We start from the raw sequence: 27,390 nt of genomic DNA on the forward strand, positions 1-27,390 counted from the left end.
TCTCCCATCATCAGGAATATGGTCAATTATCATATGTCGAAAATTAGCCATACTATGTCTTGCTTCCCTAAAGTGCCTTGCTAGGGGTTGGTCAGATCCTTTTCCACTCAGGGAAGCTCTAATGGCCGATCTATGTAGGGCCATCCGCTCTCGACAAGTGCGGATGGTTTTCCCCACATAACAAAGTCCACAGGGACACTTAATGAGGTAAATAATGTACGTACTCGTACATGTGAGAGAGTGTCTAATCTCGTATTTACGACCTGTATGTGGATGGAAGAAATACTTGCCCGCTGTCATATGGCTGCAAGTAGTGCAACCAGTGCATTTATGACACCCATTCATGCGTCCGGTTACACCTTCCTTAATTTTCATTTGTTTTGTGACATCGGTATGTACAGTCCAATCACGGATGTTTTTCCCCCTTTGGTAGCAATGTCTAATTTTAGTGTATTTAAGATCTTTAATATCATTCTGTACTATAGGCCAGAGATTCGCACTACTATCTCTGATCTTATTGTGTGCTACTGTATACCTATGTGCCCAATTAAGTGATTTATTGGACCTATCCACAGTATCTTTAATAAATGTACTATCTCGTGATCTAGCCATAACCTTGTTTCTGGCTGATCCTATATTGGCATCCTTGTATCCCCGTGACCTAAACTTCTCAGACATAATATTAAGGTTCTTATCCAACATCCTTTCATCACTCGTGATCCTCTTAACTCTTAACAGTTGGGAAAATGGTAAGCTGTTGATGGTGGCCTGAGGGTGGAAGCTATCCGCCCTCAACAAGGTATTTCTATCAGTGTTTTTAGAGTATAGATTGGTACTAATTTTGTTATCCTCATCCAGTGTAATTCTAACGTCTAGATACGTGATTTCCTCACGGCTGATAGTGTGAGTAAACTTAATCGGACAATCCAAAGCATTAACCCCTTCAATCAACTCTACTAGCTGGGAATACGAGCCACTCCAAAACATTATGACGTCGTCAATGTAGCGCTTATAAAACACTACATTGTCGCGAACATCACGCTTGAAGAATAATTGTTTCTCAAGTACTGACATATAAGTATTGGCATATACCGGTGCCACGGGAGAACCCATGGCACAACCAGAGCATTGATTATAATATCTGCCATTAAAATAAAAATAATTTCGTTTCAGTACCAGCTCAAGTAATGTGAGAAAAAATTCCACATCTGGGCCCTTATACAATGGATTGTTCCTGATAGTGATAGCAACAGCCTCCAATCCTCCCTCATGGGGAATATTGGTATAGAGGCTGCTGATATCCATGGTACACATCTAAGTATTGCGGGGCAGTTCACCCAAATCCTTCAATTTAAGCAATAAATCAGTGGTGTCCCTAAGGTATGTATCACCCGCCTGTACACAGGGTTGCAAGAAATGGTCCAAAAATATGGAAATATTACTATAAAGCGAATCCCTGGCTGACACAATAGGACGTCCAGGTGGGTTACACATACTCTTGTGGATCTTAGGCAGAGTATACAGCAGCGGTACCCTGGGATGATCCACCTGTAAAAAATTACATGTCTCACTATCAATGACACCATCTTGCGTTGATTTTAACAGAATCTGATCTATTTCAGTTTTATATACAACAGTGGGGTCTGTGGGTAGTATCATGTAGACATCTGTCATTGCTAATTGGCTGTAAATCTCAGCACAGTACATTTCTACATTCATCACTACCACCCCACCCCCCTTGTCCGCAGGTCGAATCACGATGTCATCGTTCTTACTCAAGCCTTTCAAGGCTTTCCACTCAGCTTTAGATAAATTATTTTTGTAGGGTTTAGGTGTTTTTTGAGCATTCAGTACCTGTGAATCAAGTGCTCTCAGAAAGCTCTGGATAGCTATGTTATTCGAAATAGGGTCAAATTGAGACTCTCTTTTAAACATAGGACCCTCATTTGATCGTTCATCTTTATCTTGATCCGAAAAAAATTCTCTCAGTCTCAATTGTCTACCCAGTCTATACTGCTCCACCTTCCATTCAAACGCATCGAATGGGGTCGTGGGCACAAATCCTAAACCTTTGCCGAGTACCGATTTCTCTGCATTTGACAACACATGATTAGAGAGATTGAAAACGACCTCTATTTCTTGCCCTTGTTGTTCTTCCTTCCTTTTCCTCCTGCATTGGCCGCCCCTTCTCGTGTATTGCCTCTTCCTCCGTGCCCAGCACGGGTCTTCACCCCTAAAGGGGGCTTTCCTTTAGATGTTGAGGGGCCATCAGCATCGGTGGAGTCCTCACCTGAGGATGAAGGAAAATCACTATGGGTGGACCGCTCTCTAGCACCACGGAATCTCTGGTTTCTCTGCCATCTCCTCTCAGTACGATTTATATCTTGACTCCCAGCAAGCCACCGGTATACATTCATCTCTTCATAATCTAAATTGACTATCAAATTAGCGTTTCTTGAATGCTATTAATTCTTTTTTGTATAGCATAACCTGTGAATTAAGTTTCTCCATCCAGTCACAGGAATGATCTTGTACGAGTTGCTCTTTAAAATCTTTCTCCGTTGTTGTAATCTTGCTCCTAATTATCTGTAATTCCCTGGCAGATTCCTCCACCACCAATGTCATTAGGTCTAGGGAGCACTTATTCAATATGGCAATCCAACGGCGCACAAATTCTTTGTTATATCGTCCTATTGTAGGGGTGTTGCGCACCCTGAAGCCCCTGGGGATCTTCTTCTCCCTCACATATTCAGATAATGTGATCCCATGCATCAGAAAATCAATTTCCTTCTTCTTCTGTTTTAGCAGTATATTGAATACATCATCATTAGAGGTAGACCCCTCCGTGTCAGCAAACCTCTCTTTAAATAACGCAGCTTCCCTTTCACTCTCAGAGAAGGAGAGAGTTTCCCCCACAGGGACGTCAGTCCACGTAAAGCCGCTGGCTTGATCCATATTGTATGCTTTAGCAACCCGCAATATATCACACACCGTGGCCAGACAGAGACAGTGAATAAAAGCTATTAGATACAGTGAAGCCGAGAGGTTTGAATGAGCAATTGAATTTGAATATTTTCATATAAATAACGATGTTGAATCTCTGAGTAATGATCCATTTCTGCAGTATACCATCATCTCTGAATCCTTATTGACATGGTTTAATATTTTAGACCGGGACATAACCATTGTGAATGCATTTGTTTTTATATATATATGTTATATTCATTGTTTTAAATGTATTGTCATGCACTTGTTTTTCATGGTGTTTTTTTCCTATCCAGATGCCCGGAATCCCTTTGACCCGTATGAAGGTATGTCACTGCATGTGTAAACCTGGGGGACTTGTTCCCTCTGTATGTGTGAGCGCTGTACCAAGACCTAGGCAACGGGAGTCACGGGCTGTAGTTGCGGGTTGCCATGGGAACGCTTGGGTTCCACACGCGGAGTGAGAATCAGGCTGCACCAGGAAACCGGCAGTGACGTGCACAGACGCGGTTTGGAGCCCGGGACATCGTGGACAGGTAAGGGTATTTAAATAAGATTATGAGCACTGTTTAACCATTATGCTGCTTGAAAAAGGCTATTAAAAGAGCCGAAACGTTGCTTAAGAGAAGCAAGATGTCATGAGTTATTTATTTGGCTGAATAAGTCCGCAGAGTGCAGTACGTTTAGATGATATGATTTTTACCAATGTGCACCTCGGCAAGATGACTATGGAAGTGTGAGTGCCGGTTATTCGTTTGCTGCATTGGGTTTGTTCAGATCAATCTGATAGATAACCCGGAAAACCCGAAGCACCCACGATTGTCATATTATATCCTTCACAAACATCATGTGGAGGAGCAAGTAAACAGCTTTTATTCACTGTCTCTGTCTGGCCACGGTGTGTGATATATTGCGGGTTGCTAAAGCATACAATATGGATCAAGCCAGCGGCTTTACGTGGACTGACGTCCCTGTGGGGGAAACTCTCTCCTTCTCTGAGAGTGAAAGGGAAGCTGCGTTATTTAAAGAGAGGTTTGCTGACACGGAGGGGTCTACCTCTAATGATGATGTATTCAATATACTGCTAAAACAGAAGAAGAAGGAAATTGATTTTCTGATGCATGGGATCACATTATCTGAATATGTGAGGGAGAAGAAGATCCCCAGGGGCTTCAGGGTGCGCAACACCCCTACAATAGGACGATATAACAAAGAATTTGTGCGCCGTTGGATTGCCATATTGAATAAGTGCTCCCTAGACCTAATGACATTGGTGGTGGAGGAATCTGCCAGGGAATTACAGATAATTAGGAGCAAGATTACAACAACGGAGAAAGATTTTAAAGAGCAACTCGTACAAGATCATTCCTGTGACTGGATGGAGAAACTTAATTCACAGGTTATGCTATACAAAAAAGAATTAATAGCATTCAAGAAACGCTAATTTGATAGAGTCAATTTAGATTATGAAGAGATGAATGTATACCGGTGGCTTGCTGGGAGTCAAGATATAAATCGTACTGAAAGGAGATGGCAGAGAAACCAGAGATTCCGTGGTGCTAGAGAGCGGTCCACCCATAGTGATTTCCCTTCATCCTCAGGTGAGGGCTCCACCGATGCTGATGGCCCCTCAACATCTAAAGGAAAGCCCCCTTTAGGGGTGAAGACCCGTGCTGGGCACGGAGGAAGAGGCAATACACGAGAAGGGGCGGCCAATGCAGGAGGAAAAGGAAGGAAGAACAACAAGGGCAAGAAATAGAGGTCGTTTTCAATCTCTCTAATCATGTGTTGTCAAATGCAGAGAAATCGGTACTCAGCAAAGGTTTAGGATTTGTGCCCACGACCCCATTCGATGCGTTTGAATGGAAGGTGGAGCAGTATAGACTGGGTAGACAATTGAGACTGAGAGAATTTTTTTCGGATCAAGATAAAGATGAACGATCAAATGAGGGTCCTATGTTTAAAAGAAAGTCTCAATTTGACCCTATTTCGAATAACATAGCTATCCAGAGCTTTCTGAGAGCACTTGATTCACAGGTACTGAATGCTCAAAAAACACCTAAACCCTACAAAAATAATTTATCTAAAGCTGAGTGGAAAGCCTTGAAAGGCTTGAGTAAGAACAATGACATCGTGATTCGACCTGCGGACAAGGGGGGTGGGGTGGTAGTGATGAATGTAGAAATGTACTGTGCTGAGATTTACAGCCAATTAGCAATGACAGATGTCTACATGATACTACCCACAGACCCCACTGTTGTATATAAAACTGAAATAGATCAGATTCTGTTAAAATCAACGCAAGATGGTGTCATTGATAGTGAGACATGTAATTTTTTACAGGTGGATCATCCCAGGGTACCGCTGCTGTATACTCTGCCTAAGATCCACAAGAGTATGTGTAACCCACCTGGACGTCCTATTGTGTCAGCCAGGGATTCGCTTCATAGTAATATTTCCATATTTTTGGACCATTTCTTGCAACCCTGTGTACAGGCGGGTGATACATACCTTAGGGACACCACTGATTTATTGCTTAAATTGAAGGATTTGGGTGAACTGCCCCGCAATACTTGGATGTGTACCATGGATATCAGCAGCCTCTATACCAATATTCCCCATGAGGGAGGATTGGAGGCTGTTGCTATCACTATCAGGAACAATCCATTGTATAAGGGCCCAGATGTGGAATTTTTTCTCACATTACTTGAGCTGGTACTGAAACGAAATTATTTTTATTTTAATGGCAGATATTATAATCAATGCTCTGGTTGTGCCATGGGTTCTCCCGTGGCACCGGTATATGCCAATACTTATATGTCAGTACTTGAGAAACAATTATTCTTCAAGCGTGATGTTCGCGACAATGTAGTGTTTTATAAGCGCTACATTGACGACGTCATAATGTTTTGGAGTGGCTCGTATTCCCAGCTAGTAAAGTTGATTGAAGGGGTTAATGCTTTGGATTGTCCGATTAAGTTTACTCACACTATCAGCCGTGAGGAAATCACGTATCTAGACGTTAGAATTACACTGGATGAGGATAACAAAATTAGTACCAATCTATACTCTAAAAACACTGATAGAAATACCTTGTTGAGGGCGGATAGCTTCCACCCTCAGGCCACCATCAACAGCTTACCATTTTCCCAACTGTTAAGAGTTAAGAGGATCACGAGTGATGAAAGGATGTTGGATAAGAACCTTAATATTATGTCTGAGAAGTTTAGGTCACGGGGATACAAGGATGCCAATATAGGATCAGCCAGAAACAAGGTTATGGCTAGATCACGAGATAGTACATTTATTAAAGATACTGTGGATAGGTCCAATAAATCACTTAATTGGGCACATAGGTATACAGTAGCACACAATAAGATCAGAGATAGTAGTGCGAATCTCTGGCCTATAGTACAGAATGATATTAAAGATCTTAAATACACTAAAATTAGACATTGCTACCAAAGGGGGAAAAACATCCGTGATTGGACTGTACATACCGATGTCACAAAACAAATGAAAATTAAGGAAGGTGTAACCGGACGCATGAATGGGTGTCATAAATGCACTGGTTGCACTACTTGCAGCCATATGACAGCGGGCAAGTATTTCTTCCATCCACATACAGGTCGTAAATACGAGATTAGACACTCTCTCACATGTACGAGTACGTACATTATTTACCTCATTAAGTGTCCCTGTGGACTTTGTTATGTGGGGAAAACCATCCGCACTTGTCGAGAGCGGATGGCCCTACATAGATCGGCCATTAGAGCTTCCCTGAGTGGAAAAGGATCTGACCAACCCCTAGCAAGGCACTTTAGGGAAGCAAGACATAGTATGGCTAATTTTCGACATATGATAATTGACCATATTCCTGATGATGGGAGACAAGGGGATCGGCATAAAAGGCTACTTCAATGTGAAGCCAGATGGATCTTTATATTAGATACAGTGAAGCCGAGAGGTTTGAATGAGCAATTGAATTTGAATATTTTCATATAAATAACGATGTTGAATCTCTGAGTAATGATCCATTTCTGCAGTATACCATCATCTCTGAATCCTTATTGACATGGTTTAATATTTTAGACCGGGACATAACCATTGTGAATGCATTTGTTTTTATATATATATGTTATATTCATTGTTTTAAATGTATTGTCATGCACTTGTTTTTCATGGTGTTTTTTTCCTATCCAGATGCCCGGAATCCCTTTGACCCGTATGAAGGTATGTCACTGCATGTGTAAACCTGGGGGACTTGTTCCCTCTGTATGTGTGAGCGCTGTACCAAGACCTAGGCAACGGGAGTCACGGGCTGTAGTTGCGGGTTGCCATGGGAACGCTTGGGTTCCACACGCGGAGTGAGAATCAGGCTGCACCAGGAAACCGGCAGTGACGTGCACAGACGCGGTTTGGAGCCCGGGACATCGTGGACAGGTAAGGGTATTTAAATAAGATTATGAGCACTGTTTAACCATTATGCTGCTTGAAAAAGGCTATTAAAAGAGCCGAAACGTTGCTTAAGAGAAGCAAGATGTCATGAGTTATTTATTTGGCTGAATAAGTCCGCAGAGTGCCGTACGTTTGGATGATATATATATATATAGATATATATATAGATATATATATAACACACATACACACCCACCCACCGACAACAACATACAAGGCAGCCCAGTGATAATAGACCCCCATATATACATTTAAAATAATTTAAAATGTACTCACCTTACTGACGCTGACCTCTGGTATGCGAATTGTATGTCCCATGTCCTTTTCCCTAAACAATAAAATCAACTCTTAATTTCCTTCTAAGGACCAAGCAGTCTCCATTAAGTATGCCATATACTGTATGTATTAAGCTGCACCTACCTCCCGATGGTAGCATTTTTCACAGCGGTTATTATAAAGAGTGATCCTTTCTGTAGCACTGGCGACCGGACAACTATTACCCGAATGCAAGGAGGCCAAATCCGCTCTGTGTCTGCACAGTAAGCCAATAAGGATGACATGATCAACAACGGCATATACAGTACACAAAATACTTATAATAATAAAGATATACAATTTTCTAGGTAAACTGAAGGCCGATGTGAAACGCAATCTAAAAACAGTAACAGTGGATTAGATCTGTGGTATTTGTAAATAGCAAGTTACTGGCATTTCTACTGGCCTACACTTTTTAGCCCAACCACTACTAAGGAGAATGCAGCCTATTAATTCACTAGGAATAAGTGGGATCACTGTTGCATAATCCAACAATGGGCGGTATCCAATTTGCAGCCAAACTGTGTCTATACCGTGAAAATTTACACAAATATGGCTTTTCGTGGGTATGCGTGCTCCACTTTTTCACCCTATCCTATTCCAAAAGTGCAAAAACGGGACTTGGGCGGAAAAACCATAAATAAAAAAAAAAATAAAATAAAAAAAAAAAAACAAGTGAAAAATCAGAGTGAACATGGGGAAATCAGCCTGAACCTCAAAAAATGCTAAACAAAGGACAACAGTATAGAAGTGTATAATAGGTCATATTAAATATATTTGGGGTACTTAAATTGGGTCAAATTGCGGTTAACTGCATTTTTTTTTAAATGGAAAATTATAAAAACAAGTTTTTTTCATCAAAATCAGTGCTCAAATTCAATTTGGGGTACATAAAAATGGGTATAAGTATATATTTGGGTCATTTTTCTGTGACTTTAAAAAAAGGTGTAAACAATCTGACGACTCCCACCTGCAAGCATAAAAACACTTGTCCCACTCATAAAGCAGCACAAAACCTATCCTCTACCTTGAACCCCAAATTCCATCACTCTGCACCTTTTCCCCCAAAAATTGACATGTCATTACTGGGCAATTAAAAACCTAAATGCCCAATTAATCAATTGGGGGGTGGGGTTCCCAGGGCTTCTGACCCAAATTCTGACGTCTTTACCTTAAAATAGGGATTTCTCCAACATGTATACATTTTAGATGTTCTAAAGTTTGCATTCCTTAACGGTGGAAAGATTCCTTGAGGCTCTCTATGTTCACGAGCCAGAACTCTACACTAAAGACATAGTACGTGTGTCTCTGAAACCCATATTTAGTCAATAGGGATTTATCTATCCTCTACTAGAAGTATAATTGGACTTGCAAACAAATGTAGACACTGATATGATAGAACTAATTATTATGCACTGGGATTATATATTTTTGCCACACAAATAACAGCACTCATGAAATAAAACTACACTTCTCCCTCTTCATGAAACAGAGATGGAACCATGATCACCTTCAGTATCAGAGTTGTGAGTAGAAGCATTGTCTGCACTGGACATGTCTTCATCACTGGATGTCTTGCCAGAGTCAGTGAGCTCTCCCTCCTCCGGCTCACTGTCATCTGAGGAGGAGGAACTGTCTCTGGTGCTGAAATCTGCACAGTGACTGCTCAGCTTGGGCTTCTTGTTTCCACTGGCAAACTCTTCCCTTTCATATGGGCACTCTGTGTCATGAGCTGCACTAAAGGAGGATGATGTTCTCATCTCCTCTGAAGCCTTGGAAAAAATTGGAACAACACTCAGAGGACAAAGAAATACAGAGATAATGGTCACATTAAACCAATGGGTTGCAAGAAAGTTGAGCTTTCTCAGAATGTGACATGACCATTAAAGGACCTTCTATAATACTTGCGGGTATATATATGTACATTACAGGCTTCCTCTCTACAGAACAATGTAGTAAGACTAATGCCCCCTACACACTCGGCGATCTGTCACCGCAATGCCCAACGGCGGATATGGCCGAAGGGCAACACAGCGGCGGGGGGAGTGAAGTTTCTTCACTATCCCCGTCACCCGGCTCCATAGCAATGCATGCTAACATGGACAAGATCATCCAAACTGGCCTGCATGCATAAGAGACCCGGCACCAACGATGAAAGAGCGCAGGGCCGCGCATCGTTCATCGTTGGTGCCTACACACTGAACGATATGAACGAGTTCTCGTTCATTAATGAACGCGTTCATATCGTTCAGTTAGATCTTCAAGTGTGTAGGGGCCTTAAGGGTGAAAATGAATTTTCGATGATTTCTGTAAAGTACAGTGAAAACGCAGTGGGGACACGGAAACACCAGCACCTTGCTGACAAAAGAATTGCCAGTTCTCCCTCACACCCCATAGAGGTGATACGCAAGAAAGTGAAAATTCAACCCTAAGTCAGATACATGTGCATATGCTTACCACAAAATGACTTTTCCTATCGGGTACAAGGGTAAATGGACTATGTTTGTGCCACCGTACTAACGGCATTTTACATCTGCTGGCCAAAATTGAATCGCAACCCTTAGTGTCTCATCATCTATAATCCAAGGCTGATGGGTGATAAGTATTAGCATGTCTTTAAATGTGTACATGAAACAGGACGGATAAGAGGTGTAGTTATTGGAGATGAAGTATCAGACAACTATGACACTCCCTTCTAACTAGGCCATGTATTATGTATTATATTATTGTATGTATGTACACCTGTATGTATTGTATAACATGGAATGTACGTATTCTTAAATGTACCTTTCTCTTTCAGGAAATGTGACTGCATGCATTTAAGCAAGCCAAGTCACACATGACCAACACAACGATGTAAAGGCTGGAAGAGGTCCCAGGGACAGTCCATGTACAGAGAAACACTGCAAAACCAGCAGGGTCTAAAAAGCTGCATTCACAGAGCCAATGACAGTCTGCTATTGGGCGTAACTTGGTCAGTGCAGTCACAGGGAATGGACGCAGACAGCAAGGTTAGGCCACAAGCAGATCAAGAAGCATTGGCAGAGGACACTACTGTGCTCAACTGCCATAAGCAGGGAGACAGAGCTTAGTACTTACCACAGGAGTAACAGAGCGAGGATTGAGCATCAAGGTGACTGCGATTAACGCTGGTGAGTTAGGCTGATTTTGAGATGGCAATTGCGCATGATCTCATGCTGAGTGCACATATCTACAAGCAGAGTTGTGCAGAACTCAGTCGCATTGTAAAGGGGCATAACTGTGGTGGTGACGGGGCGTATGCACATAAGATGCATTCACTAATGCCATTTAGTCAGAATTGTGAGCTTACGTAGAGTTTGTACGTACACAGAGATAAGTCTGTCTTCAGACAGATCTATTGCACCAAGGATAGGGATGCCGCATCCTATTTACAGTTTGCTGTGCAATTTTCCCATATTGGGAAGCACTGAGCTTACTATATAAATAATGAAAAACAATAACTACACCAGGCTAGGCATACACAGATGACACTGTACTAGGTATACCAGATATGGTGACGCGAACGCAAAAAATAGGTGCGGTTTCTTAAAAAAAAAAATAAAAAAAAAAAATTGTAGGATAGGATATTTTACTGGATTTAATCACTTAGAAAAAGCCATGTTAAATAATCCTTTAAGGGGTTAAATGCAGTGAAAAGAGTGGAGAAGTTTCCATAGTAATCTACCCATCATTTTATAGATTATGGGCCTAATTCAGGGTTGATCGCAAATGCAAAATCTTTCTCTAATGGGCAAAACCATGTGCACTGCAGGGGGAGCAGATATAACATGTGTAGAGAGAGTTAGATTTGGGTGGGTTATTTTGTTTCTGTGTAGGGTAAATACTGGCTGCTTTATTTTTACACTGCAATTTAGAACACACCCCACCCAATACTAACTCTCTCTGCACATTTTACATCTGCCCCACCTGCAGTGCACATGACTTTGGCCATTAAAAAAAGATTTTGCTTTTTGCGATCAACTCTGAATTAGGCCCTGTACTTATTAGATGCTACCGCAAAGAGGATTGGTTGCTATGGGCAACTTCTCCACTCTTTTCACTGCTTGATACATCACCCCTCAATCTCTTGCATACTTGAAAAAGCAATAGAGGTATTAGCCTGTGTGTAAAATGTCACTTGTACAGAACAAAATGAAAGTAAGAAACACTGCGCAATGAGTAATCAGGCACGCCCCCTCCCCGGCTCTCACATGCAGCTGCAGCAGCGGATGCTACTTTCCCCTCAGTTTGAAGTCTTTCAGCGCTTAGAACGACACATCCTTAGTATTGAATGGCTTCATTTCCACAGAGGAACACATATCCAAAAATTGTAAAAGGAATAAATATAACTACCTTTGTGGGATGATGTGTATCCATAAGGAGAAATCCTCAAGCTAGCCATGTTTTCTGTCAAGTTTTGTACCTAAAGACAGGATGAAGTGTCAGCAGTGTTGTGCTTGGTTATAGGATCCAGGGCTGCAAGTGTGCCGAGACTTTCCTCATTCAAACCCTGTGTGGTGTAATTATGTCCTTGGCAAAGAAATAAGTTGATCTTGTGATTTAGGTATTACTATGTACTCCGATGGGGATGTAGTCATTAAGTCGACATTCGTAATGTCAACAGTTATGATGTAGACATTGTTAAAATGCCAACAGGCAACGTTTTAACGCATTGGTAATGCGAGACCGACCTTTTGGATCCCGGAGGTCACTGTACTGACCCCGGGATCCATGTCTCCAGGTTGATGGTGGGGGGAGTGAGCGCAACGATCCCCTTGTGGGCTCGGTGGCTTGCCACAGGTTATATTCCCAGTCTACGGGTGTCATGGACACCCAGGAGTGAGACTAGTCCCTGCTAGTCGGTATGCAGACTGTCGGTCTTTCTGCCAACAATATAGTGACCGGCGGTCACATAACCGCTTCCCTTTTTAACGTGCGAACTGTCAGAATGTAGACATTAGGGTTAGGCTGTGCAGGGCAGTTAGGGTTATGCACAAAAGGGAGGGGTAGGGATTAGGGAAGAATACTTACCAGAACACCGGAGGATCAGAGGTCTGACCTGAAGTGACAGTCATATGACCAAGGGACCCGGAAGCCGTTGGAGTAGGTAAGGAACAACTGGGCCACCAGGGACCATATGTCAACATTCTAACATGTCGACACTGGATCATTGTTTATGATGACTGTTGACAATCTCATATCAACATGTAATTTAAAACTTGTCTTAAATATATTTTAACACTCAACAAATTTGGAGCATGGAAGGTTAATCTGTTACTGCTACACAGCATGAATAAAATGATCTCTAAGCCACCAAGTCATCAAACATGTCAATATATATTCTAAGTAATAAAAGGCTAACTTCTATGGAGGGGGTCAAGTTTTTTTTTCACACCGCGGAGCTGACATTACTGTCATATTGTTCCGTCATTTTAACGGGCTTGTAACTAGTGTACATGTATTTATTTATTTTTTCTTCATTTCAACTACTTTAATACTGGGAAAGCTCAACTTTCATTGCACAGAAAAATAATTAATAATTACATCTTTATATATCCCAACCCTCAACATGAGGGCTGTCACACAGCCAGAGACGCATAGTCATGGTTAGCCATGGTCACACAGAAACACGAACATCACACAGGGGCAGATTTATTAAGCCTGGTGAAGTGATAAAGTGGACGGACATAAAGTTCCAGCCAGTCAGCTCCTGTCATTTTTCAAACCCAGCCTGTGACATGGTAGTTCGTAGCTGATTGGCTGGTACTTTATCACTTCACCAGGCTTAATAAATCTGGCCCACAGTCTCATGCGCTAACAGACAAGCAGTTCTTTAACAAATATAGCTGGTGACTTACTTTGCCATCCACCTGTGCTCCATTTGGCTCCCGTTTTTTTTTCTTCACTCGTTTCTCCTTGGTTGCCTGAACATTTGTGTGGAGGTCCACTCGTGAATGAAACTGGTAGCGACCACTCTCCACATCGCAGTAGTAATAAATACCCATTGAAGGATCATAATATAGTTGGGACTCCTTATAACAGAAGAAAAAAAAAAATGTCGACCCACTTTGAAAACCAGGTCATTTTTCACAGGGAATTCTTTATTTGTGGGTATACATAAGTGATTTAAATACATGTTGAGTATCCCTTATCCAAAATGCTTGGGACCAGAGGAATTTTGGATATGGGATTTTTCCGTATTTTGGAATAATTGCATACCATAATGAAATATTATGGTGATGGGACCTAAATCTAAGCACAGAATACATTTATGTTTCATATACACATTATACACACAGCCTGAAGGTAATTTTAGCCAATATTTTTTATAACTTTGTGCATTAAATAAAGTGTGTGTACCGTATTTGCCGGCGTATAAGACGACTTTTTTGCCCTGCAAAACATGCCTCCAAGTGGGGGGGTCGTCTTATACGCCGCAGTGCCTCCCGATGCACTGCGGCCGCGGCGGGTCATCAGCGTGGCTGCGGCGAGCAGCAGCAGCGATACAGGGGTGCCAGCCTTTTCGGCGTGACCGGCCCGTTCTGCTCAGGAAGCAGCGGCGCTCCGGCCCGTCCCTTGCACATGCGGTCATAATATACAGTGAGACAGGGAGGGCAGACAGGGAGCAGGGACCAATCCAATCAGGCTTTGTATACAGCCAGCCAACCACAGTACTGCACCATTGTACAGTACAATACAGCATAGAAAATGTCCAGCAGTCAAACCCCTATCAACCCTATCATGGCAACAGCAAAAAGAAAGAAATATGATGCAAGAGGGGGTAGTCTTATACGGCGAGTATATAACAAACTCTATATTTTGAGTGGAAATGTTGGGGGTCGTCTTATACGCCCAGTCGTCTTATACGCCGGCAAATACGGTACATTCACACAATTCATTTATGTTTCATATACACACAGTCTGAAGGTCATTTAATACAATATTTTTAATAACTGAGTATTAAACAAAGTTTGTGTACACTGAGCCATCAGAAAACAAAAGGTTTCACTATCTCAGTCTCACTCAAAAAAGTCCGTATTTCGGAATATTTGGATATGGGATACTCAACCTGTATAGTATTTCTACTAATTGATAGGAGATTTATTTCCCCAGAATAGTGTATTATTTTATAGACATAGGGGTATATGCAATAGCGGGCGAATTGCAGAAAAAGGCGAATTCCGGGACGTTTTCGCCTCCAAAAATCAATTCGCCTATGCAGTGCAGTACTTTTTCGCAAAAAAACGGGCCGTCAAAATTCGCCTTTTCTCAATTCGCCTTTTTCCGCATTCGCCTTTTCTGCAATGGTACAGATGCTGCAATTCGCCTCCAGCATATTCAATTCAAGTTTGGAAATTCGCCTGCAGTGCTTTTAGACAGCAAATTCGCGATTTTCAATCCGCCACACTTTGGAGGGTGAAAACAAATAAAAAAATTTTAAACATGGATTTTTTTGTGTTTTTTTTTTTGGGAATAGCAGATCTATTTATATTAGAAGGGATTAGGTTTTTTTTTTTTTTTGGGGGTAGGCACAAATATTATTTATATATTTTTTAAAATATTTTTTTTTATTTTTTTATTTTTTTATTGCTGGAACGGTAAAATCAGAAAAAAAAATGGCGTGGGGTCCCCCCTCCAAAGCATAACCAGCCTCGGGCTCATTGAGCTGGTCCTGGTTCTAAAAATGCGGGGAAAAAATTGACAGGGGATCCCCCGTATTTTTAAAACCAGCACCGGGCTCTGCGCCTGATGCTGGTGCCAAAAATACGGGGGACAAAATGAGTAGGGGTCCCCCGTATTTTAAACACCAGCATCGGGCTCCACTAGCTGGACAGATAATGCCACAGCCGGGGGTCACTTTTATGCCGTGCCCTGCGGCCGTGGCATCAAATATCCAACTAGTCACCCCTGGCCGGGGTACCCTGGGGGAGTGGGGACCCCTTCAATCAAGGGTCCCCCCCCCCCAGCCACCCAAGGGCCAGGGGTGAAGCCCGAGGCTGTCCCCCCCCATCCAATGGGCTGCGGATGGGGGGGCTGATAGCCTTTGTGTTCAAAAAAAAGATATTGTTTTTTCCATTAGTACTACAAGTCCCAGCAAGCCTCCCCCGCAAGCTGGTACTTGGAGAACCACAAGTACCAGCATGCGGGAGAAAAACGGGCCCGCTGGTACCTGTAGTTCTAATGGAAAAAAAATACCCAAATAAAAACAGGACACAGACACCGTCGACAGTAAAACTTTATTAGACACTGCCGACACACACATACTTACCTATGTTCACACGCCGACATCGGTCCTCTTCTCCATGTAGAATCCCGGGGTACCTGAAAAGCAAAGTTCAATATACTCACCTTAACCAGGCTCCAGAGATAAATCCACGGACTTGGCAAAAAAAGAAAACGCATTTACCCGCACCAAAAACGGACTGAAAGGTGTCCCATGCTGACACATGGGACACCTTTCCACGATTAAGATCTGTCAGTGACAGTTGTCACTGACAGGTCTCTAAGCCAATCAGGAAGCGCAACTTCGTTGCGCTCACCTGATTGGCTGCTCGCTGTGACAGCGCATCGCACAGCTCCCTCCATTATATTCAATGGTGGGAACTTAGCGGCTAGCGGTGAGGTCACCCGCCGGTCAGCGGCTGACCGGCGGGTGACCCCACCGCTAGCCGCTAAGTTCCCACCATTGAAAGTAATGGAGCGGCTTTGCGAGGCGCTGTCAGAGTACAGACGGCGTCCAGCCAATCAGGTGAGCGCCACGGCAGTAGCGCTTCCTGATTGGCTGAAGGGACATCAGTGACAGGAGTCACGTGATGTCCCGGCATTCGGGAGAAAGGAGTGTAATGTGAAAACATTGGACCCCTTTCTAGTCCGGTATGGCTCGGTGATCGTTTTTTTATTTTACAAAGTACGTGGATTTACCTCTGGACCTGGACCTCTGGACGGACGCTGGAAGGTGAGTATAATTTTTTGACAGGTACCCTCGGATCGTCGGAGATCGTTGCAGTCGGCGTGTCAACACAGGTAAGTATGTGTGTGTCGGCGTATGAAATAAAGTTTTACTATCAAGGTGTGTGTGTCCTGTTTTTATTTGGGTATTTTTTTCCCAGTAGTACTACAGGTACCAGCGGGCCCGTTTTTCTCCCGCATGCTGGTACTTGTGGTTCTCCAAGTACCAGCTTGCGGGGGAGGCTTGCTGGGACTTGTAGTACTAATGGAAAAAACAATATCTTTTTTTTTATCACAAAGGCTATCAGCCCCCCCATCCGCAGCCCATTGGATGGGGGGGGACAGCCTCGGGCTTCACCCCTGGCCCTTGGGTGGCTGGGGGGGGGGGGACCCCTTGATTGAAGGGGTCCCCACTCCCCCAGGGTACCCCGGCCAGGGGTGACTAGTTGGATATTTGATGCCACGGCCGCAGGGCACGGCATAAAAGTGACCCCCGGCTGTGGCATTATCTGTCCAGCTAGTGGAGCCCGATGCTGGTGTTTAAAATACGGGGGACCCCTACTCGTTTTGTCCCCCGTATTTTTGGCACCAGCATCAGGCGCAGAGCCCGGTGCTGGTTTTAAAAATACGGGGGATCCCTGGCCGATTTTTCCCCTGCATTTTTAGAACCAGGACCAGCTCGATAAGCCCGAGGCTGGTTATGCTTTGGAGGGGGGACCCCACGCCATTTTTTTTCCGGGTTTTTCCCCGTTTTTTCCCGTTTTTAAAAATCGCGGCAAAATCCGCCAAATCGGCCGATTTTCGCCCGCGACCCTGGCGAATCCGTTTTTCATTGCATATGGTGAATTCCGGAAGCCACCTTCCGGAATTCACCTGGCGAATTTGGTCGAATTGAAAAAACGGCGATAATTGCCGCGAATTCGCCCGCTATTGCATATACCCCATAGTGGAGAAAATAAAGGTTTCAGTGAGACCGACATTGGTACAAGATGCGCGTCACACACAGAGACTAAAAAGTTATCACTCTAAGGAGGATGTTAAGGTTCCCACTCTTTAAAAAAAACAACGCAAATTATACTTACCGATAATTTTGTTTCTTCAAGATACTTTATGGCAGCCATTACTCTGGAGATTATATCCCATTCTCCTAATACTAGACAGGGAGTTTTTCCAATGGTTAGGGACTGCCCACTTCGGGTATATAGCACCACTCCTCCCCTTCCTCCTTAGTCTTTTGAGTGTCTCCTTTACAATTAGTTCCTATGGAAAAAATCTACTAAGGGAGGGTATATTGTAGGCTGCCATGAAGTGTCTTGAAGAAACAAAATTATCGGTAAGTATAATTAGCTTTTTTCTCCTGCGCTACTTCGTGGAAGCCATTACTCTGGGATATATCAACACTCAATATAGGGAGGTAACAGAAACACAAGAGACTTTAGTTCCATGCTGAATACTAATAACTATTTATTACAATGCCCCTTCAAGGACATGTTTTCCAAAGTGGGCGTCTGCAACATCTAATGCATTATGACTAGAAAACGTATGTACTGATGACCAGGTGGCTGCTGCACATATGTCCTTCGCTGACACTCGAGCCTTCTTAGCCCAAGAAGTTGCAATAGCCCTGGCAGAGTGTGCTTTCAGCTCTTCTGAAACTTTACGACCACTTTCCTCATACACAAACGTTAATAGTTTTCTAATCCATCTGGAAATATTAGTGGGTGTCTCACCCCTCTTTGCTCTTGAACGTAGAACAAATAAATGCTTTGTCTTCCGAAACTCTAACTCTTTCCAACTAAATCGAGATTGCTCTTAGCAGACCCAAATTATGCATTTTTTTCTTCCTCCTCATTCTGAGGTTGAGGATAATGTCTTGATTGAAATTAAATTCTGACACTACTTTAGGTAGAAAACTTGGGATTGGTTCGTAAAACAACTCTATCTGGCAGGAAATTTAAGTAGGGCTCCTCTGACCAAAGAGCCTGTAATTCTCTGACCAAAGAGCCTGTAACTCATCTGGCTAAAGTGATGGCTATCAGAAAGACTTCCTTCCATGTTAAAAATTTCACAAGAACGTCTTGCAATGGTTCAAAAGGAGGTAACATTAAAGCATTCAACACCAGATTCAAGCCCCACGGAGCTAGGACTGATCTAATTCAAGGTCGTATTCTCTTTATTGCTTGGCAGAACTTCTTCACAAGATCCTCCTCAGACAACCTTCGATCCAACAACACACATAATACAACTACCTGGTGCCGTGTACCTTAATAGACTACACAGTAATTTCACAGCCTCCCCCCCCCCCCCCCCTTCTACAACATAGAAACATAGAATTTGACGGCAGATAAGAACCACTTGGCCCATCTAGTCTGCCCATTTTTTTTCATCCTTTAGGTACTCGCAACCCTTTTTGAACCTTAATTCTTTGTAAGGGTATTCATATGCCTATCCCAAACATGTTTAAATCGCTCTACAGTCTTAGCCTCTACCACCTCTGATGGGAGGCTATTCCACTTATCCACTACCCTTTCTGTGAAATAATTTTTCCTTAAATTTCCCCTGAACCTGCCTCCCTACAGTTTCAGTGTATGTCCTCGAGTTCTAATACTTCTCTTCCTTTGAAGAATGTTTCCCTCCTGAACTTTGTTAAAACCTTTGGTATATTTGAAAGTTTCTATCATGTCCCCCCTTTCCCTTCTCTCCTCCAAACTATACATGTTAAGATCTTTTAGCCTTTCCGGGTAAGTTTTGTGATGTAGGCCATGCACCATTTTAGTTGCCCTTCTTTGTACACTCTCTAATGTATTTATATCCTCCTGGTACCGCACAGGATAGCTGGAGTTGTGTGGAGGGACAGCTCTCCCTGTCAGCGCCTCTGTACTGGATATGCAGGCAGGAAAATGGCGCTGAGCGTTGCTGGGTCTGCTCTGAGAAGCTCCGCCCCTTTACCATGGTGCTGCTTCACGCTCTTCACATCTTTATACTGGCCTAAGGAATTATGCTGGCAGCGTTACCGAGGTCCCCGACAGCCTTGGTGACCAGTGTAGGGTATAGGTGCTGGCTCAGGGCGCCCCTCATAGCGCCGTACTGTGTACCGCTGAGCGTCCGGAGCGCAGTTAGTACTGCGCTCCCCCATTCTGTTGCCGCCATCTTCACACCGGCTCCCCGCTTGCTGTGGGGGCCGGTGACTCACTCGCCAATGGAATCTTCTGGCTCTGTTAGGGGGTGGCGGCATGCTGCGGGAGTTGAGTGGTCGTCTCGATCGGATAACGATCATCACCCTCAGTAGCTCAGTGTCCTGTCAGTGGAGACAGTGGCCATTAACCTCTCAGGGTTGGACACTACTCCCCCCCCACCCCTAAGTCCCACGAAGCAGAGAGGCTGTTGCCAGCAGCCACCATGTGCCTAACTCTAATAAAAACAACAAAACTAGAAAAACTTGTACATTGCTTCCCTAGCTGTGACCGGCTCCTCCGGGCACATTTTCTAAACTGAGTCTGGTAGGAGGGGCATAGAGGGGAGGACCCAGCCCACACTGTTAAACTCTTAAAGTGCCAGTGGCTCCTAGTGGACCAGTCTATACCCCATGGTACTAATGTGGACCCCAGCATCCTCTAGGATGTAAGAGAAAATAGGATTTTAATTACCTGCTGGTAAATACTTTTCTCGTAGTCCGTAGAGGATGCTGGGGTCCATTTTAGTACCATGGGGGTATAGACTGTTCCGCAGGAGCCTTCGGCACTTTAAGACTTTTCAACAGTGTGAACTGGCTCCTCCCTCTATACCCCTCCTCCAGACCTCAGTATAGGAACTGTGCCCGAGGAGACGGACATTCTCGAGAGAGGAATTACTATTAAACTTGTGGCGAGATTCACACCAGCTCACACCATCCACAAACAACATGTCGGCTAACATTGTCTTAAACATAAGTCATGCTAACCAGCATGCATAACGCAACAGCAACAGCTGTTAACAACTGAACACATGAAAAAAAAAACGTGCAGAAAGATAAACGTAATCAGCAGGAAAAATGAGCACTGGGCGGGCGCCCAGCATCCTCTACGGACTACGAGAAAAGGATTCACCGGCAGGTAATTAAAATCCTATTTTCTCTTACGTCCTAGAGGATGCTGGGGTCCATTTTAGTACCATGGGGATATACCATAGCTCCCAGTACAGGCGGGAAAGTGCTAATGTTCCTGCAGAACTAACTGACTGACCAAATTGAAGGTCATCAGCAGCCAAGGTTTCAACTTATAAAACTTATCAAATGTACTTGCACCCAACCAAGTAGCAGCTCGGCAGATTTGCAAAGCCGAGACCCCCGGGCAGCCGCCCAGGACGAACCCACTTTCCTTGTAGAGTGGGCTTTTACCAAAGTCTGTACCGGCAATCCTGCCGTGAAATGAGCGTGCTGAATGGTACCCCTGATCCAGCACGCAATAGTCTGCTTAGAAGCAGGACCCCCAATCTTCTGGGGTCATGGAGGACAAACAGAGATTCTGTTTTCCTTATCCGAGCCGTTCTTGCAACATAAGTCCTCAGCGCTCTGATGACATCCAAGCACTTTGAGACGGCTGAGGTGTCAGAAGCCACTGGCACCACCACTGGTTGGTTGATATGAAGAAGACACAACCTTCGGAAGAAGGTGCTGACGTGTTCTCAGTTCAGCCCTATCTTCACGAAATATCAAATAAGGACTCTGTGACAGAGCTCCTAACTCAGACACTCGTCTGCCTGAAGTCAAGGCCAACAGCATGACCACTTTTCAAGTGAGAACTTTAACTCCACCTCTTGCAGAGGCTCAAAACAGTCTGATTTAAGGAACTGCAACACCACATTAAGATCCCAAGCCGCCGCAGGAGGCACAAAGGGAGGTTGGATGCACAGAACCCCTTTCACGAATGTCTGGACCTCAGGAAGAGAAGCCAATTGTTTCTGAAAGAAAACTAACATGGCCGAAATCTGAACCTTGATAGATCCTAATCTCAATCCAGCATCCACACCTGCCTGTAGAAATAGGAGAAGTCATCCTAATTGAAACTCCACCGCAGGAGACTTCTGGGATACACACCAAGATACATATTTTCTCCAAATACGATGGTAATGTTTGGACGTTACCCCTTTCCTGGCCAGAATAAGTGTGGGAATGACTTCACTGGGAATACCCTTACGGGCTAGGGTCTGGCGCTCAACAGCCATGCCGTCAAACGCAACCGCGGTAAGTCCTGATAAACTAACGGCCCTTGCTGAAACGGGTCCTCGCGAAGAGGAAGAGGCCGAGGATCTTCCATTAATAACTCTGGATACCAAGCCCTCCTTGGTCAGTCTGGAGCAATGAGTATTGCTCGAACTCCTGTTCTTCTGATGATCTTGAGAACTTTTGGAATAAGTGGAAGTGGAGGGAACAGATACACCGACCGAAACACCCACTGGGTCACCAGTGCATCTATCGCTATTGCTTGTGGGTCTCTTGAACTGGAACAATATTTCTGAAGCTTCTTGTTGAGGCGTGATGCCATCATATCCACTTGAGGAACACACCAACAACTTGCCACCTCCGCAAAGACTTCTGGATGGAGGCCCCATTCTCCTGGATGGAGATCGTGTCTGCCGAGGAAGTCTGCTTCCCAGTTGTCCACTCTCGGAATGAAAATTGCCGACAGAGATTTTGCATGTCTTTCTGGCCAGAGGAGTATCTTTGTCACCTCTGCCATTGTTGCTCTGCTTTTTGTTCCGCCTCGACGGTTTATGTAAGCTACTGTCGTTACATTGTCTGACTGGATCTGTATGGAACGACCTTGAAGAAGGCGTGCCGCTTGATGAAGACTGTTGTACACAGCTCTCAACTCCAGAATGTTTATGTGAAGGCAAGTTTCTTAACTTGACCATCTTCCTTGGAAGCTTTCGCCTTGCATGACTGCTCCCTATCCTCGGAGACTTGCATCCGTGGTCACCAGGATCCAGGCATGAAACCCGAACCTGCGTCCCTCCAGGAGGTAAGAAATTTGTAGCCACCACAGGAGCGAAATTCCAGCTTTCGCTGAAAAGGATATCCTTTGATGCATGCGGAGATGCGCCCCGGATCACTTGTCCAGTAGGTACCACTGTAAGACCCTGGCATGGAATCGGCCATATTGTAGCACCTCGTAAGCCACTACCATTTTCCCTAACAGGCGAATGCACTTATGAATTGATACTGTTCTTGGCCTCAAACATTGTTTGACCATGCTCTGGATCTCCTGGGCCTTTTCCATCGGTAGAAATACTCTCTGTATCTCGGTGTCCAGTATCATTCCCAAAAATGATAATCTCATTGTCAGTTCCAACTGCGATTTTGGAAAGTTGATGATCCAACCGTGCTGTTGAAGCACCTTCGGGGACAATGCTATGTTCTGGAGGAAATCGTCCAAGTATGGAATTATGTTGACTCCTTGTTTGCGAAGGAGAACCATCATCTCCGCCATCACCTTGGTGAATATTCTCGGAGACATGGAGAGCCCGAACCGTAATGTCTGGAATTGGTAGTGGCAATCCTGAACCGCAAACCTCAGGTATGCCTGATGTGGCGGGTAAATGGGGACATGCAAGTAAGCATCCTTGATGTCCACAGACACCAGAATTTACTTTTCTTCCAAGCTTGAAATCACTGCTCTCAAGGATTTCATCTTGAATTTGAACCTTTTCAGATTCAGAGATTTTTAGGTTTAAAATCGGTCTGACCGAGTCATCCGGCTTCGGCACCACAAACAGGCTTGAATAAAAAATAGGATTTTGGTACTTACCAGGTAAATCCTTTTCTTTGAATCCATAGGGGGCACTGGAGTACTCTTGGGATATGGACGGGCGTAGCCCGAACAAAGGCACTGAATATTTAAATTTAGGCCTCTCCCCCCCCTCCATATCCCCGAGTACCTCAGTGTACTCTCTCAGTGTTTTTTACTGAGCGAACAGGAACGATATAGAGAGGTTGACAATGGAGAATACCTATAACATAACGGACAACAACAATGTTGACCCATAACCTTACTGTCAACTAAACAGTTGACACCATAACCGATAGAACTTTATAATTTGAACCAATCGGTGAAAATGTGTTACCATAAGCTCCTCTGAGCTTAATATCAATCAAGTAAAACTTGTTACCCTAAGCTCCCTTGAGCTTAAAACAACCCAGGTAAAACTGCTCTGGGTGGGCGTCCAGTGCCCCCTATGGATTCAAAGAAAAGGATTTACCTGGTAAGTACCAAAATCCTATTTTCTTTATCATCCACTAGGGGTCACTGGAGTACTCTTGGGACGTACCAAAGCTTCCCTCGTGGGCGGGAGAGCTGTTTGATACTTGTAACAGTAGGCAGCCCAAAGCTAGATGCTGATGGCGCCACCATTTATAACGTGTAAACGTGCACAAACGTGGTGCACATGAAGGCTATATAGGCGCGTTTTAGACGCTCCACGACCCCCTGGGTCTGACATTCCCACCGAACCTGTGGGATGAACTATTACTGACGTAAGCGATTGTAACTTAGCCTTAACGTAAGCCTGACTTTTAGTCATTATTATTACCCAACTGGATAATGTCTGCTGAGAAACTGGCTAACCCCAGTTGGCAGTATCATAGAGAACAAACAACGTATTCATATCACGTACTGTTGACGTTCGGGACATATATAAACGCGTAATGCGTGTACCACATTCAGAATTCTAGAATGTGCTGTCCACACAGGAACCCCTATTGGTATATTGATGTGAAGAATACGAAAGCGTGATTCGTCCGAAGATCTGCTTTGTTATGAGAAAACTCAAATACGGTGGCTTGGAATACAAGGCACCCAAATATGAAAACAAAACCCTTGCCGAAGCCAAGGCTAGAAAAAAAAAAAAAAATTGTTTTCCAAAGTGAGAAACTTAATTCCCATTTGTTGAAAGGGTTCAAAATATGAAAACTGTAAGAAATCTGAACCCAACTTCAAGTCGCCTGGCGCTGTAGGTGGGATAAATAGAGTCTGAACTTTGATGACACCTTGTAGAAAGATGTGTACAGACGCAAACAGAGGCAAACGTCTTTGAAAATAAGTTTACCACACAGATACCTGCACTCTTAGTGCAGATCAACGCAGTTTTCCATCCCATCCCGTTTAACAGAATACGGGTAACTTGAAGGATGATGTTGGAAACTTCCGATGTTAACAACCTATGTAAGCACACGAAATTTTGTAATAATGAGCTGCCTTAAGCGGCTTACTATTTCGTAACATGGTTGGTATAACCGATACTGTAATGCTCTATTTCTTAAGAGGGCGGTCTGAACCCTCACCCCGTCAACCGCAGCTGCGGTACATAGATAATAGGTACATAGGTAACTATGGGTAAACTAACGTTCCCTGATGTAACAGGTTGGACGTATTATGAGCGGGCCAAGATCGTGTGCAAGTATTCCTTGAAAATTCGAGAAGCAAACTTCTCCGAAACCCATGAGATACCACCAGTATGACTGTGACAAACTGTCTTATGATCCGTTTTGGCAACGGAGAGAGCAGCGGAAAATGGTGGAGCCAGATACACGATGCTGAATGATCCCATGAATGTGAGAGACTCCACCGCCACTGCCCTTTTGATCTGTTTTGTACACATACTGAGCTTTTCTAATTGTGGCGAGATGCCATCATGTATACTTGAGGGTAACCCCCTTCTGTGGACTCACATATGAAACACCTCTGGATTGAATGTCCAGTTTTCAGTATCCAAATCCTGACGGGTGAGATCATCTGTCTAACAGATGTCCAGTCACGGAATGATGTCTTGACATTTTCACATAATGGTGTTCTGAGCCATTGAGGATTTGAGTTACCTGCTGCATTGCCATGCGGCTTCTTGGTTCTCACTGGTTGTTGTGTATGCAACTGCCGTTGCCTTGTTTGACTGCTTAAGGCCAGCGTGAGGCAGGCATCAAAAATTTACATGAAACTCACGGTTGTTCCTTTCCACGGAAATCTTTAGTAAAAGGCGAAAGATTTATTCGTTCTGAAGAGAAACCAGAGTATATCCCTGGTCAGACTGAAAGCGAATCATGTATTGCATTGTAAAATGCACAGAGTTCTAGGACATTTATCGACAGCAATCTGTCGTGTTTTAGAACCTTTGTCGCTGATTTTAATTACAAATCCTGACCCTCTGCGACTGTCGTCCAGAGTATATGCACCCTTGTCCCTCTGTGGGAAACGCGAGTGAAGGGTGGCGAACTAAATTGAAAACACATCTTTATTCTTAATAGGTGAATACACCAATGTACCGCTAGTGTGCGTGTTTTGCACTAATTACTAGATGTACATTTGTTCTTGCTGGTGTAGTAGGTAAAAGTCTTTGATTTACCGTATTTATAATCTTACCTAGGAATTGACATCGTTTAAACGGAATTAGATGCGATTGTTTTCGAACTTGATCTGCTACCGCAGTATACCTTAGTAGCGCAAGTTAGAGGAACTTTGTTGAGACAGAGTTTTTATGTGAGATGAGCTATCATCCCAACATCACTTTGGTAAATACCCAAAGCGATAAGCAACGGTAGATATGAAATGGTTAATGGTTGTGGCGATTTGCAAACGCTAGAACCTGTGCTGAACAAACCGGACTGGGTAAATACGCATTGTCAAGATCAAATGCAATTATGCAATTTTTGTGGCTCCAATAAGCAAATACTAACCGCAGAAAATCCATTTCCTAACTGTAGTAAATGACTTTTGATATTGCGACGGAGCTGTTTGGTCTTGCTGAAACAGAGGTGAATAAGTAACTCTGACTCTGTTGGCATACTACTGCCTGGTTTATAAACCAGCAAAGACTAAATGACAACCTGCCAACCCGTTCGACAGAGGCAGTTTTGTACTTTAAGCTGTAAATAGCTGAGACATGTATGAGTTGAAGTCCTGAAACCTCGCAAATGTAACCTGTAAAGACGCGCTTCCACAATTGTAAAAGAGGTCATTAAACCACTGGCTTGCTGACTGTAACGTCCTGTCGTTACAAGGCGTGACTGTTTCTTATAAAGGGATAAAACGCCGTTACAAGTATACTGTATGCAGTAATGGCTGAATATCATAAAGGGATAAAATACCGTTACAAGTATATCAAATTTATGAGCAAACAAGCTCTGGCCTTGTCGCGTTAACTAGCGACAATGAAATTAACCGGCGTTAGCAGAAGCTTTACAGATATACTCTGCAGCTTGTTTTACCAGTGATCGTCATTGTTTCATACATAGATTCTAGTGACCCAAATGTATCCTGGGTTTTCATAATGTTTGACAGAAAATCATTTACCAATGGTGGATCGCGTCCTTTTGGAAACGATTATGTATGGTTGTTAAAAAAAACCCCCGCACTATCTGAGTGCTGGACTAATGTACCGTTCTCACTCGTAGTTATCGGTGTGAATTTGACATAGAATCGTGCATTAAATTATAAGACCAGTGAAATAAACACTCTGGTACCCAAAGGGAAATTGGCCCCTTTGGAAAGACTGTCTTTTGTTAGAGCTGGCGGAGTCATTCCGAGACTCCGATGTTACCGCTCTTTTAATTTGAATTGCCAATGTTAACATAGGATTTTTAAAATTATTTTTAGTCTGCACTATAGCCTTACTCGCTATGTAGACAGACACCAT

At 43.6% G+C, this 27,390-nt stretch overlaps 1 protein-coding gene and 1 non-coding gene across 2 annotated transcripts in view; both read right to left on the reverse strand.

Moving 5' to 3' along the window:
- The window catches only part of AGGF1 (angiogenic factor with G-patch and FHA domains 1), a 115,328-nt gene that overhangs the window by 35,975 nt on the left and 51,963 nt on the right, over positions 1–27,390 (reverse strand). Inside the window, exons 5-8 of the mRNA XM_063963689.1 lie at positions 13,638–13,811; positions 9,269–9,530; positions 7,864–7,975; positions 7,720–7,771 (exon numbers count right to left, since the gene is read on the reverse strand). Coding sequence (XP_063819759.1) covers positions 7,720–7,771; positions 7,864–7,975; positions 9,269–9,530; positions 13,638–13,811 — 600 coding nt within the window. The remainder of the gene's footprint in view (positions 1–7,719; positions 7,772–7,863; positions 7,976–9,268; positions 9,531–13,637; positions 13,812–27,390) is intronic.
- LOC134961221 (U5 spliceosomal RNA) lies at positions 25,659–25,772 on the reverse strand. The gene has a single exon (XR_010187870.1). It is a non-coding gene; the product is annotated as a U5 spliceosomal RNA (small nuclear RNA).

This window comes from Pseudophryne corroboree, chromosome 1, assembly GCF_028390025.1.
Source record: "Pseudophryne corroboree isolate aPseCor3 chromosome 1, aPseCor3.hap2, whole genome shotgun sequence".
Taxonomy (NCBI): Eukaryota; Metazoa; Chordata; class Amphibia; order Anura; family Myobatrachidae; genus Pseudophryne; species Pseudophryne corroboree.